General features: G+C 39.3%; 1 protein-coding gene across 17 annotated transcripts in view; it reads right to left on the bottom strand.

The window, feature by feature from the left end:
• The window catches only part of NEO1 (neogenin 1), a 253,000-nt gene that overhangs the window by 48,066 nt on the left and 189,882 nt on the right, over positions 1-15,052 (bottom strand). For all 17 annotated transcript variants that reach the window (XR_008954864.2, XM_034939097.3, XM_063596779.1 and 14 more), the window contains exons 10-14: positions 12,652-12,806; positions 7,953-8,101; positions 7,440-7,578; positions 3,704-3,753; positions 2,323-2,470 (exon numbers count right to left, since the gene is read on the bottom strand). Coding sequence is in view for 16 of the 17 variants with exons in the window: in XM_034939097.3 (XP_034794988.1) it covers positions 2,323-2,470; positions 3,704-3,753; positions 7,440-7,578; positions 7,953-8,101; positions 12,652-12,806 (641 nt within the window). In the remaining variant the exon portion in view is untranslated. The remainder of the gene's footprint in view (positions 1-2,322; positions 2,471-3,703; positions 3,754-7,439; positions 7,579-7,952; positions 8,102-12,651; positions 12,807-15,052) is intronic.

Below are 15,052 nucleotides of genomic sequence, written 5' to 3'. Positions count from 1 at the left end.
ATATGAAACTTTTTTTTTTTTTTTTTTGGAGACAGAGTCTCACTCTGTTGCCCAGGCTAGAGTGCAGTGGCACAATCACGGCTCACTTCAACCTCCGCTTCCTGGGTTCAAATGATCCTCCCACCTCAGCCTCCCAAGTAGCTGGGACTACAGGTGAGCACCACCACACCTGGCTAATTTTTATACTTTTTTTTTTCAGCCTCTGCTTATCCATTAAAGTTTTTGTATTTTTTGTAGAGACACAGTTTGACCATGTTGCTCAGGCTGGTCTCAAACTCTTGGGCTCAAGGAATCCGCCTGTCTCAGCCTCTCAAAGTGCTGGGATTAAAGGCGTGAGCCACCACACTCAGCTGAAAATGACTTTGAGAACATCTGTGGCCAATGCTCCCTTAGTGATATTTCTCAGCACCATCTACTGCAGTCATGATATGGACTGCAGCTAAGAGATGTGGGGTTCTTGTGAAGAAGCTGGAAGACTGAAAGACATGCCCCTGGAGACAAACGTTCACCTTCTCCTATTCTGAAGGAAGTCAATCCCGTTTGTGAGGTGAGGAGTGAGAAGCTTGCTGATTACTAGAGCACAGTTTTTCACTATCAATGGCTCTCTCAATTTTCAGAAACTTATACCCATAAACAAGCAAAAACATTATACTTTTTTTGAGACAGAGTCTTACTCTGTTGTCCAGGCTGGAGTGCAGTGGCGTGATCTCAGTTCACTGCGGCCTCTGCCTCCCCGGTTCAAGAGATTCTCATGCCACAGCCTCTCAAGTAGCTGGGATCATAGGTGGGTGCCACCACACCCAGCTAATTTTTGTATTTTTAGTAGAGACGGGGTTTCACCATGTTGGCCAGGCTGGTCTTGAACTCCTGACCTCAGGTGATCCACCTGCCTCCCAAAGTGCTGGGATTATAGGCATCAGCCACTGCACCTGGCTGGAAAACGTGACACTTTTTGACCCCAGATCTTGGTTCTCTCAAGAACCCTGTCCCTGGGGTCACAGGAAAGTGGGTGATGCCAAGCTTCTGTAATCCTTTCAATGTCTACCCAGGAGAGATAAATATAAAGAAAGTTAAAGTTTCCAAAGGGTGATGAAATTAATTCTTGGGCTTAGAAAATAATGACAATATCTCCCATTCTTATAGTTCTTATCTACCAACACGCTTTGGAGTTTCCTAGCAAAAAAATTACCCAAGTCAGAGCTTTTGTCCCGAGATTAAACATGCCCTGTGACTACACTGTTACAGCTACAGATAACTCACACCTTTTGGTTGTAAATGTACTAGACTCAAATTCATCTGTTTGCTTGCAGAACAGATGGGCTCTACTGAGTGGCAAAACTAAGCCGATGCAGCTGAGACAATACTCCAACAGGCCCAGCCCATGTGAGTTTACTCCTAGGACAGAGGTAGGGTGATGGTGCTGAAGCTGAGGCATGTATAACTGAGCAGGACAGAGTCTTGGCACTGCTAAACTAATAAAGGAGTCAGCAGGATGGGGTCTGCTCAGACTACAGTCGATTCTGCAGCCATATTAAGCATCTATGAAAACCCAATGGAACAAGGACAGCTTGGGGCATCTGTCTCAATTCTTCGTAGGCATGATCTCAACATTCACAGGGTGAAAGCACTCAATCTGGCTCCCATGTTTCTCCTGCAAAAGAACCTTCCCCTTGCTTAGCCAACTCTACTTCCCCTACTTGAGGAAGACGGGAGGATTCTCTGTGATCTCCAGGGTGAACCCATATTAGATACACATGTGGATCCATTTTTACCAGGTATGCCACTTATTCTGTTGCATATGAAGGGAAAACTATATAGAAGGAGCTTTGCCTGATAGTATTTTCTAAAACTTTATCGTGTCCATAGTCGCATGTATGATTATTGCAATGATGCAGCTATTCACAAATACTGTTTCAGGCCACGTACACACGAGTGGTGGTCGGTGTTATGAAAACCACTTTGTAGACCTCAGTTACCAACTATACTGAGTGGGGTAATTTCTATGCTTATATAACTTTCTTTAATCATTTTTAAGATTACAAAAAAGCAATAAATACACTCAAAAATGAAAACATGGAGAATGCAGAAAACACAAGAAAGGAAAAATCAAACTCGATCTCACCACTCGGAAATAGCAGAACCTTTAAGAGTGTTTTCCATTAATCTCTATCAAGTCAGAAGTGGACTGAACCATTAAAAATTTTCTGAACCATTTTAAATTTGTTTGTATAAGTCGACAGTTCAGAGCAGTCATTAGACTAGCATAATTCAATATCTGAGAAAGACACAGTGTACCTTTTGCCTTTGTGCACGGTAGCTTACCTTCAATCAGCTGAGACAGCTGTGTCCCGCTTACCAAGGTCTCAGTGACATCACTCTTGCGGGAGGCCTTTCGGTAGCGAATCTTGTAGCCAGTAATCTGCCCGTTTTGTGTGGCTGGAGCAGGTGGCTGCCAGTGAATCATAATACTCTGCACAAGACAGAATTATAGAAAAAAGGCTGAATATATCAAAAGCTTGGTCCTGTTTTACATATTTTTATCCTGATTTTACTGTTTAAAGAGAAAAAACATAGAGGCAGCAAGGTACTCAGAGTTTTACAAAGTTATTTAATAATCACTCAAAAATACCTTTAAATTCTAAAACCCTCAATGATCAAATGGGAAGATTATACATTCGAGTAGTACACTCTGGACCCCTGATCTCCTGGTTGTTTTGCCAGAAAGATGATGTTGGATAAAAGTCTCAGAAAAGTTTTCAGAAGGAAAGTATAAGAAGGCCAGAAGCACATGGATTAGGGAACTAACTATTATTAGGTATAAAGATTCTTTCCCGTGTCCAGTGCAGAAGAGCTGAAATTAGACAATTTCCATATAAAACTCTTTAAAAAGGGGACAATTAATTAACAGCTGGTTGCCTCTTAAAAAAAAAAAAAGGAGCCCTATAGTACTTTCTTGTTTTTTTAGAGTCAGGGTCTCACTCTGTCACCCAGGCTATAGTGTAGTAGCATAATCATGGCTCACTGCAGCCTTCAACTCCCAGGCTTAAGTGATCCTCTCACCTCAGCCTCCGAGCAGCTAGGACTACAGGCGTGAGCCACTGCATTTGGCTCTCTACAGTACTTCCTGAAAGGACTGATTATCTTAGTTGTCTGCGTAGTCCAGAAGGGCTCTGGGCCTCTGAGAGGCATACATGGCCCCTAAGAACACAGCAAACTTGGCTATAGCAAGGACAGTTTGAGGAGATACAACCAATCTGACAGAGGTCTGCCTTTGATTCACATGGCTCATCTCACAGCACTAAGGAACCATGTTATAAACAACTTATTTCCTTCTGCCGTACCACTAAGGTTCTGAACAATTAACATCTAGAATGTAATGTTTTACAGAAAAAGAGCAATTTAATTGCAGAAGCGTTAAAGCAGTTTTGGTGTCAGAGAAAGGAAGCAAAATTAAGGAGAATAAATGAGTTGGTTTTTAAGCCCAGCTTTAATGCAAGTGTAATATCTATGTCTTTTTATTTCTTTGCTTGTGATTTTTTCACTTACGTTCTAATTTATAGGTTTGGTATTTTTAAATGCAGATTATTACCACACCGCCATTCATTTATTTTGATGCTTTCCTACAGAATCTCCCTTTCTATAAGCCCCTCTGAGGTGCAACAGTATACCAGTAAAAATGAACAGCAGCATCATACAGTTTTACCTTTGAATTTCTCACTTCCAAGGACAGATTCTGAGGAGCAGCACTGGGAACTAGAGAAGCAAAAAAAAAAAAAATTTTTTTTTTAATCACCCATACATCACCCATCATGTGATCATCTTGGCTGGACTTTAAACAAATGCACATCTCAAACACTGATTACGTGACCAGATCTAAACTAGCTGCCAATGCCCTCATGTTGACAATACTATGTGGATGACATATGGCCATGCCTGGTTCAATTTTTAACATAACACACTTTCATATGGGAAAGCACCTACACCCAAGCCAGGCTGTACCTTTGGGAAGTCAGATATTTATTTCAAGGATGTACAGTAGCTCTGAACTCTTCTAAAGACTCTCAACTTTTCTAGACCCCATATGTACTCAGAACCTTAAATGTATTCTTTTGAGTATTATTGGTGATGGTTTATCTTTTTTTTTCTTTTTTTTTTTTTGAGACTAAGTTTCACCCTTGTTGCCCAGGCTGGAGCACAATGGCGTAATGTCGGCTCACAGCAACCTCTGCCTCCTGGGTTCAAGCGATTCTCCTGTCTCAGCCTCCTGAGTAGCCGGGATTACAGAAGCCTGCTACCACGCCCGGCTAATTTTTGTATTTTTAGTAGAGATGGGGTTTCACCATGCTGGCCAGGCTGGTCTTGAACTCCTGACCTCAGATGATCCATCTGCCTCGGCCTCTCAAAGTGCTGGGATTACAGGCGTGAGCCACCGTGCCTGGCCCTGGTCTATCTTTATCTTGGCAGACAACCATAGGTTTTTCTGGAACCAGGTCTAAGGAATATGGCAATGATTGAACTGGGTAATGACATGATGGATCAAAATGAGATGTACATACATCAGTAAGCCTGGCTTTCTTGTGGAGTTTCTAAGCTGGTTTTGAAGGCAGTTCCCAAGTACAGCAAAGATATTTAAGCAATGACAACTGGTAAAGTGAACCATCTGGTTTCCTGAGGCAACCAGATACCAGAAAATACTCATTTAGATGTGAGAAGTTTGGGACTGTTGGTTAAACAGCCACGTAACTTTAGTTCCTCACTTTAGAACATAATCCAGAGTTATCTCAGTGTGTGGCTCACACATTCTCTAGTATCTCCCTTCATATTGGTGAGAGCAAGCAAAGTAAACCGGATTTGTTTTCTCTGCACTTACAAATTGCTGACTTTAGCCCTTCTCTCCTAATCCACCCGTGGAAACTTCTCTTTTTCTGTCTCTAACATTTGGTGACCAGGTATACAACTAAGTGCCCACTGTGCTATAGCTTCTGGAAGACAAGAGAATGTGTCTTGCTCATTTCTGTAACTTGTGCCTAGCAAAGTGCCTCAAGCCTAAACTCAGAGATTCAGGTAGTCTGGAGTAGGACCCAGGCACATGTGTTTTGAAAAAATTACATTAATGATTCAAGTCATCTCCATGTTAAGAAGTGACTGAGGTTGCAGAGGTATCCAACATATCTGTCATCATTGTCTTCATTATCAACATCATAGCAAAGATTTGCTGCATGGTCATTACATGGCAGACACTTATTCCTTATAATCATCTCAGGACGGAGTTTCTATTCTCATTCCTATTTTGTAGATCAGAAAACTATAGAAGAGGTTCAGGGAAGTTAACTTGTCCAAGATATTTGTTTCACCTGGCATCGGAACCAAGATTTGCGTTATTCCAAAGTGCTGCCCCTAGCCACCATGCTGAGATGTGTTCAGTTCCCACAGGTACTGTAGTCAACATGCCAACACACTTAATGCAGTTAAAATTTGGCTCGTGTGTAGATTTAACAGCCTACAGTAAACATTTTTTTCCCTTAACTTTTCCCCAATATCTTGACTAACTGGCTCATGTAGTTCACTAGCTAAGGTATAACCGCCTGTAATTTATTTGTTTCTTTTTCCCAACTTTTTTTTTTTTTTGAGACAGCTTCTCACTCTGTCATCCAGGCTGGAGTGCAGTGGTGCAATCACAGCTCACTGAAGCCTTGACCTCCCCGGGCTCAGGTGACCCTCCCACCTCAGCCTCCTGAGTACTAGGATTAAAGGTGTGTGCCACTAATGCCCAGCTATTATTATTATTTTTTAAGTAGAGATGGCGTTTTGTCATGTTGTCCAGGCTGGTCTTGAACTCTTGGGCTCAAGTAAGTTGCCCGACTTGGCCTCCCAAAGTGCTGGGATTACAGGCATGAGCCACTGTACCAAGCCTCCCAACTTTTTAATCCTGAAAACTGTCAAGCCCATGGAAAACAGTGGCAAGAATAGTACAATGAATGGCTGTTCTTTTCAGATTCACAATTACTAATATTCTGCAACAACTGTTTTATTTATCTTACTATTATGTATATGTATACAGATTTATCTATCTACATATTGTTTCTGAATCATCTGAGAGATGACTGCAGTCATCATACTTCACTCCAAAATTCTTCAGTGTATATCGCCATGTATCTCCTATGAACAAGGACGTTCTCCAACAAAGTGCACAATACAACAATCACATTCAGAAATTTTAACACAAAAATATTATCTAATATAGCTAATAACATATCTAATATTTACTATTGCCTAACACCATATGTATCTAATATTAAGTAATTATACCAATAGTGTCCTTTATGGCTGTTTTTTTATCTCCAGATGCAGGATCCAAAGATCATACATATTTTATTTCATGTGTCTTTACTCTTCTTTAATCTAGATTCTAGAATGATTCCTCAACCTTTTTTTCTTTCACAAAACTAATATATTTTAAGAATCCAAGTCAGTTAAAATAAAAATTTTTTTTGCAGAGCTTCCCTCAATTTGGATTTGTCTGATTGTTTCATCATGATCAGATTCAAGTTAAATATTTTTGGTACTGATATAACAGAAGTAATATTGTGTCTTCCTCCATGTATCACATAAGGAGGCACGTGATGTCAGTCTGTTCTTTTATTGGTGATGTTAAGTTTGACTCTTTTCTTAAGGGAGTCAAACTTTACCTTCTAAAGCATGTGTATTTATGTAAGAGCGGTATACACATAAATACATTTTTTTAAAAAGACATTTTTCTAAAACATAAGATTTAGCTGAGTTTCATGAAACAACATATACCCTTACTAAGTGCAATGAACTCTAATCTTTTCTGTTCTATTCTAAAAATATATTTTTTTTAAATGCTGGTTTTGACCTACTTAATCTCTTTGGCAAGCTGTAGTTCGAAAAACACTGCTCTAGGTCATGGGTGTATATACATATATATACATATATATATATATGGGTGTATATATATATATATATAACTTAATTTAGAAATTCAGTCACAGGTGAGAGATAAAACAGTCACAAATACGGAGGAACTAGATAGACTAATTTGGCATGCAAATATGATTGCTAAGTAGAATAAGGCTAGTCTTCCAAAAGCCCTGGAATGGTCTGTGTTATGAACAAGCAATAGTATTTACTTACACAAAAGATTCTGCTAAAGACACAAACGCTGAGAGCCTATTCAGTAAGCGGCACTTTATGCTCTATGCTTTCTCACTGAATCTTTACAGCAACTCAATGAAGTTGGTATTATCTACATTTTACACGTGAAGAAAGATGTTCAGACTTGACTAAAGTCATATTACCAGAAAGAGGTAAAATTGGGATTTGAACTGAATCTTCTAGACATCAAAGCTCATGATCTTACAACTAAACCACTAGGGGCACCAAGTGTGGTATATTGTTCCAGAGGAAGAAAGACTCACCATCTGACAATGTTCGAACAGCAACATCTGGTGTGGAGACTCCAGGACCATGTTTATTGTAGGCCACCACTCGGAAACTATACTCTGTATATTTTTTCAACCCATTAATGGTGTAAGAGTGACTTGAAACATCAACATCCTTGAATAAAATAAAACACTTTATACATATGCACTCAAGCCAAAAGAAAAGTTGAAAATTAACGAATTAGCTACACAAATTCTATATTCTACATGAAACAGATTTTATCCCTTCTACATAAGGTTCTTTAATAGTCAAAGCAGATTAATCATAAATTGACAATTTACTTAGAAATACTGCTTGATGTTCACTGACCACTGCTGGTAAAAACTACACAATAAATCTTGGTACAAAGAAATAGAATCTGTCAACTTTTCATTTCCTATGTTTCTTTTTCCCCCTCACATTTCCAGTCAAGCAACTACTGAGTTTTGGAAATATATTTCATCTCTACTATTCCAATCAATGGTTTGAAAAGTTGCTTCACTTCATACCTGTTCTTTATCAGTCCCCTTTTCCATGTAGTACAATTTATAATTCTGAATTTCCCCATTGCCAGACACTGGTGTTTCCCACGTAACAGTGATGGAGGTAGGCGAAGCTGCATATGCACGAAGGTTAGGTGCTGGGCCAGGGAGCTGAACTAGAAAGAAAAGTTCGAGAAAGCAAGATATAAATGAAACGCTACACTCCTCAATAACCATTCTTGGCAATACTGTCATATTGGCCACGTTTTTAAAATAATAGAAGCTAAGAAAACAATGGATTTGATTGAAGTGGTTTTAGAATAATATATAAACACATTTTCCTTTTTATGATTCAAATCAAAACCAGAAATTACACTGAAAAACTTTCCTTGTGGTTTATAAAATCCCAGTTTTGCAGTGGGCCTACACAAGACATAAAAGGCAACCACCACAGGAAGAGATCCTTCTTTTGCCGGGCATTGTGGTAGCCACTAGGGATACAGTGATGAATAGAATCCTGCCCACAAAGAACTCCCAGTCTAGCAGGAAAGTCAGACATATAAACAGTTACAAAAAATGTCATAAGTGCTAACAGATTTAGGTAATGGTTATAACAAAAACAGAAAGATGAGAGCACAAAATTCTGCTTTGGGAGGGGTTTGGGAGGGAAAAGGATTGATGAAGAATTCTTGGAGTCAAGCAAAATGAACACTTTCCTCAGATACCAAGGGGAAAATCATTCCAGTCAATGGGGTCAATAGGGAGAATATACAAAAAGACAGTGTTAAGTGGTTCAGCTTAGTTGAAACAGAGTGGATATGGGAGAGAGAATGTTGAAAACAATGACTAGTCAGATAGTGAAGAACCCTCTAATGTCCTGCTATTGAAGCTCACATTTTCTCTAGTAGGTGTTAGGTGACTACTGAAAAATTATGAGCAGGAGCATGATATGATCAGATCTGTGTTTAGAAAGGACATGTGAACACATGCATGGAAGAAAAACAGTAAAAGAACAAGACTAGATAAAAGAATAATAATTGTAAAACAGCTACCATTTATTGAATGGTTACAGTCAGTCAAGCACTAAATACTTGACATGTATTTTCTCATATAATCTTTGCACTAAACCAAGTGAGATGAATATTATCACCCTCATTTACAGGTGAGGTTATGAAGTTAACAATCTTTCCCAAGTGATGGGAAAGTTAGCTAGCGGTGGACCCAGGAGTCGAGTACTTGCTGATTCTAAAACGTGGGCTCAAGAAGACCCGTAAGATTATTACAATACCCATGATAGGATATATGTGACTGGAAGACTGGATCACTGGCTGACTGCTTAAGTGTCTAGCTGGCTCTATCTCCTACAATGGCTCACACACCTACCCTTTTACTATATTATTTTTGTCTGACTGACAGGTTCCAGTTCCAATTTATACACAAATCCTATGTGGCTGTCTATGCCTACACTTTGGTAGACATTCTATATTTGAAAACAATTTCTCTGGCACTAGTGTTTCTGTAATAGACATTCATTAGATTTAAAAACTGGGAAGGGAAAAAAAACTAACAAAATGTAAAACACACTGGCTTTCCTGAATAACAGCACCACGGCTTAAGATTAATTTTGCTATCAAAGTAGAGAAATCTGAATATGGTTACTCTAACAGTTGTTTGCTTTAGTTATGAATCACGTTATTCACTTCAGTTAAGGGCATATTTTGTGCAGCCTGACAGGTGGGATTTGTCACACTTCTGCTGCTATGGAAAACTTTCCTCTAACTTATTAAAGGAGAAGAAAAACAAAACAGTCCCTAAATTCTCTTGAAATCATTTTCAATATATTCATTGGCCAAGTGTAGGCAAATATGATCCTAAAAAAGGTGCTAATGAATTCTTTCATTTCAGCTGTACAGTGGCATAATAAATGGAAAAAATGTTAAGTTGGTTTGTGAAACTAAATATGTAAAATATTTTCCAAGGGCTGGTTCCAACATTTATGCCTTCCCCACACAAGCTGAACACCTCCAGATGAAATCCAAATCTCTCTTCAGAAACTGCTTCTCTTTTGCCAAAACATGTTATAGTCTCTTCTCCATCCCTAAAATACCCTCACCAGAACCTGTTGCCTCTTCTACCTATATTCTTACAACTATTTTCTTTTAGCCAAACTCCTTGAATAAATGGTTATGCTGCCTATTTTCCTTAAGGTGATAACACATCACACTGTTGTCTATGGTACCAGACCGTAAGCTCCTTGTGGACAGAAGTCAAGTCTTACTCATCTTTACATCCTAACACAGTGGCTGACACATGGCGGGCACTCAGTAAATCCACTCTTCTTCACCCCTTTTCTTTCATCTCTAAATTTGACAATGACCCTCGCAGTGGTTCTCAACAATCTGATGTATGAGCTCTGAAATGATAATGAAAACTACAGATTCTTTCCAAGGGAAATGTGAATATGTACAGACACAAATATTTATTTTCATGTAGTTTCAGAAGGTTCACAGCCTCAGGATAGGACCCTTGCATTTCCTTCATTTTTGTCATGACTTACCTTGCATGTGCACTGTTAGATTCTATTTCTGGGATTTGGGTCATGCAAATTCCTTCCCACAAAATGCTTGCTCTAAGTCAAATGCCTCAAGGCCAGCCTCAGGTCTCATCTTTCCCTAGGATCCTGCCTTGACTTTTCTCTTTTACAGTAAGTTTTCTCTATTCTGTATCCTAGTATCTCTCGTGAATAATGCCTCTATATGAAAGCTGATGAAGGGTAACTGAGCTTGAAACCTAATAGAGTATTCCTGCTCTTGTCTGAACATAGGTAACTGTAAAATTCAACATTCTGCCTGTAATGAGAACACACTCTTCCCTTAAATCAACCCCCTGACTCTGTGATGGCCCTCTTGTTCTTGCCTGGGTTTGATTCTTATCTTCAATCTCTGTCACTGAAATGATGAAAGGTCTCCTACCTTGCCTGCTCCTTCTTTAAGGGAAGAAGACCAAGCTTGTTCATCCTTGCATCTCCAGTATCTTGCACATTACCCAGTATAGGGGATACTCAATAAATATTTGACAGGTGAATGATATGCCATAGCATTAGAAAGTGAAGTTCTACAGCTTCTTCACTTATTCTACCCATCAGGTAAAGTTCTTAAATTATTTCTATAGTTCCACTGGTAAAGTCATTTATTCTGTTCAGCTGCCTGGTCAGTAGCCTCTACAAATATATCTAAAATACTCTCTACTCAAAGTAAAATATTTTATTATTACTGGAGGTTTTTAATACAGAAAAACTAATGCTGTTAATAATAAAAGCAGACTGAAGAATACACTGAGGTGGCCGGGTGCGATGGCTCACACTTGTAATCCCAGCACTTTGCGTGGCCGAGGCGGGCGGATCACGAGGTCAGGAGATCGAGACCATCCTGGCTAACACAGTGAAACCCCGTCTCTACTAAAAATACAAAAAAAAAAAAAAAAATTAGCCAGGCATGGTGGCAGGCACCTGTAGTCCCAGCTACTCGGGAGGCTGAGACAGGAGAATGGCGTGAACCCAGGAGGCAGAGCTTGCAGTGAGCAGAGACTGCGCCACTGCACTCCAGCCTGGGCGACAGAGCGAGACTCTGCCTCAAAAAAAAAAAAAAAAAAAGAATACACTGAGGAAAAACAGTAATTTGTGTTAAAAGAAGGCAAAAGTCTAGACAAAAGCCTCAAGTAGGAAAAGCATTTAGTAAGATCTGGCTGCTTGTAATTTCGGGCCTATAGTTAGTTTACAATCCAAACTTAAGATATACAACACATTTATAATATAAATAAACCCGATTGACACTGACGTCACAGAAAATCTTAGAAATGTAATTAGAAGTAACCCTATTTAGCACGAAAGACCACAGGTCCAAAATAAAGCCTCAAGGAGATTCTAAAGAGCATGGTATGCCTAAAGACAGACAATCCAGTTAAGAACAATTATTAAATACCTTCTTCATGTGCAAGGCATTACATTAGACAGTGTGGGAAATGTAAGGATGACAAAGGCTCCGTCTTTGCTACAAAATCAGCAAGGTAAGTTCATAATCATAACTGAAGGAAAAACATGATAAATATCTTAGACTGTGGAGATAACAATATTAGAATCAGAGGAAAGATTCTAGAAGGCATCTGAGCTAAGTCTTAAAGGGTCAGTAAAATATGAACACGTAGAAAAGCACCAACAGAAGTATATTGTCTTATACTATTTGCTGGTTTTTTTGTTTTTGTTTTTGTTTTTTGAGACAGAGTCTCACTCTGTCACCCAGACTGGAGTGCAGTGGTGCAATCTCAGCTCACTGCAACCTCCGCCTCTTGGGTTCAGGTGATTCTCCTGCCTCAGCTATTCTCCCGAGTAGCTGGGATTACAGGCACCCACTATCATACTCGGCTAATTTTTGTATTTTTAGTAGAGATGGGGTTTCACCATGTTGGCCAGGCTGGTCTAAAAAACCTGACCTTAGGTGATCTGCTTGCCTCGGCCTCCCAAAGTGCTTGGATTACAGGCATGAGCCACTACGCCCAGCCCTACTTGCTGTTTTTTGATGTAAATTAATTTTGCCTCCCCAATTGATAAGGACCCCGAAAGTAAGGAACTGTTATCTTCTGCTCCCCTATGGTGTGCAAGGCTAAACAAAGGTAGAACTTCAGAGAGGTCTACCTCTAGGGGGTGCTGACAGACAGGTGGAAGACTTACCCTCAGGTTGTGTTTCTACTCGCAGTGGAGCTGAACTCTCTCCTGAGCCATGCTTATTTTGAGCCATAACTCTAAAGATGTACACGGTCGCTGGCATTAGGTTTTGAATGGTTACTTGCATCTCTCCTGGGTGACTGGTATTCTCAACACGTTCCCTTTAGACAAAGGATTTGGAGAGAGATAGCATCAATTAGGAATACTTCCAGAATGTACAGTTTCATTTTCCACTCCACATAAAAATCTATCAGTGTAAGTCAAATTAGCTCTCAAACAATGAAGCTTTTGGGGGTAGGACAGTGCAAAGAAGATGGGGACTGGCAAAAGAGCAAGGGCATACGTATCTGACAAGTCAGTGATGTTTTTGCTGAAATGTTACTGATATCGTTGACCATAATCACAACTTCCTTTCAGAGAAGACACAGGGCTCTTCTCAATGCCATTTCAAATGGGGCAGCTAGTCATCAACTTTCTAGGCTTTAGAAATCACTGAGTTTTAGGGAAATTGATGGAAGGTGGATATTGGTATGACCTAATGATATTTCACAGAAAATATCAAAGAATGCTGTGTATATTTTGGCTAAGAGACTCTCAATAAAAAGAATGCTAGAGGTTATCATCTTTTAAAATTGGAAATAAAAACATTAAACATTTAAATAAATCCTAAGTGTAACCCAGTCTATAAAATAAACTGATTACAATACTGATTTTTATAATTTCTTAAAATTAACACTTCATTGATTTTGAAGCTGATATGAAATATGAAATGTTTGACAAACTTTATCACAAACAACTCAAATCCAGCGGTCTAGTATTTAATATCATGAGATGAAAGCTTAAAACCAGTTATCTAGGTTCTTTACTAAAGGTGGCTTCCAGGTTCTGTCTTGGGGTCTGTGTGACCAACACAGGTCCACAAACATGCTCAGTCTACTGTACTCACTAGAATGAAAATCAGACTGCATAATCAAGAGTTTTAAACAAATATTGTGAAGGAATTTGTTTTAGACAAACAGTTGGCTTTTAGGAACTGTCATTCATGTGAGGAAACAGCTATACCTGTCTTGAGAAAGTAATTAAAGAGCCTCAAACTACTCCATTGAAGAAATTATTCTAATTTATTGAATTAAAATTCTTACTTTAAAATACTGATAATTTGCCTTCAAATTGCAGATTAAAATTTGTGTAGGTCTACATGACCATATGCCAATTTGTCTGATTGTGAGCATTTGCACTGCAGAGAAGTGCTTTTCGGTAATTTTCTATAGTTCTTTAAGTTACTTTAATTAAAAAATCCAACAATAGTACCCACATAATATTTACAGAGGATTTTTTCTCTATAATCAGCTAGGTCCCCTGGAAAAGAATACTGCGGTAACAAAAATTGTTTTTCAGAGATACCTGAGATACCTAATACTATTTTCTCTTCGGCTAAATCTCTCAATCACAGGATTTATAAGGAAGGATCAACTGATTTCTTACAATTTAAGGTTTCTGACACTTGGTCTGATCACGGATGATCCCTGTCTTAAAGGGAAGTACAGCTGATGCTTGAACAAGACAGGTTTGAACTGTGTAGGTCCACGTATAAGCGGATATTTTTCAACAGAAGTTACACCGAGTGCGCCTGCCTTTCCTGCCCTGCTTCCATTTCCTCCACCTCTTCTGCCTCTGCTACTCCTGAGACAATAAGACCAACCCCTTTTCTTCTTCTTCCTCCTTTTCAGCCTACTCAACCTGAAGGTGAAGACCTTTAGGATGATCTACTTTCACTTAATGTACAATAAGTAGTTTCTCTTAAGATTTTTTTGTTTGTTTGTTTTGAGACAGGGTCTCACTCTGTCACCCAGGCTGGAGTGCTCTGGTGTGATCTTGGCTCACTGCAGCCTCCACCTCCTGGGTCCAAGGGATTCTCGTGCCCTGGCCTCCAGTACATAGCTAGGACTACAGGTGCACACCACCACGCCCGGCTAATTTTTGTATTTTTAGTAGAGACAAAGTTTTGCCATGTTGGCCAGGCTGGTCTCAAACTCCTGGCCTCAGGCGATCCACCCGCCTCAGCCTCCCAAAGTGCTGAGACTATAGGCGTGAACCACCACACCTGGTCCCTTATGATTTTTTTAATAACATTTTTTCTCTAGCTTTCTTTACTGCAAGAATACCGTATATAATACATATAACATAAAAATATGTACTAACAGACTGTTGATGTTATTGGCAAGGCTTCCAGTCAACAGTAGGCTACTAGTAGTTAAGTTCTGGGGAGTCAACTGTATTGTATTTTACACTAAACTAAAGGCTCTCTGAGAGAGTACAGATCAGGTCTCTTTTGTTCACCCCACACAGGAAAGTTGAAACAAGTTTTCTTCTAGAAAGACACAGGAGGGGGACTATTTTACTTCAA

This window comes from Pan paniscus, chromosome 16 (assembly GCF_029289425.2).
Source record: "Pan paniscus chromosome 16, NHGRI_mPanPan1-v2.0_pri, whole genome shotgun sequence".
Lineage (NCBI taxonomy): Eukaryota > Metazoa > Chordata > Mammalia > Primates > Hominidae > Pan > Pan paniscus.
Note: the sequence above shows the minus strand (reverse complement) of the source record. Positions and strands in the feature narration are given on the sequence as shown.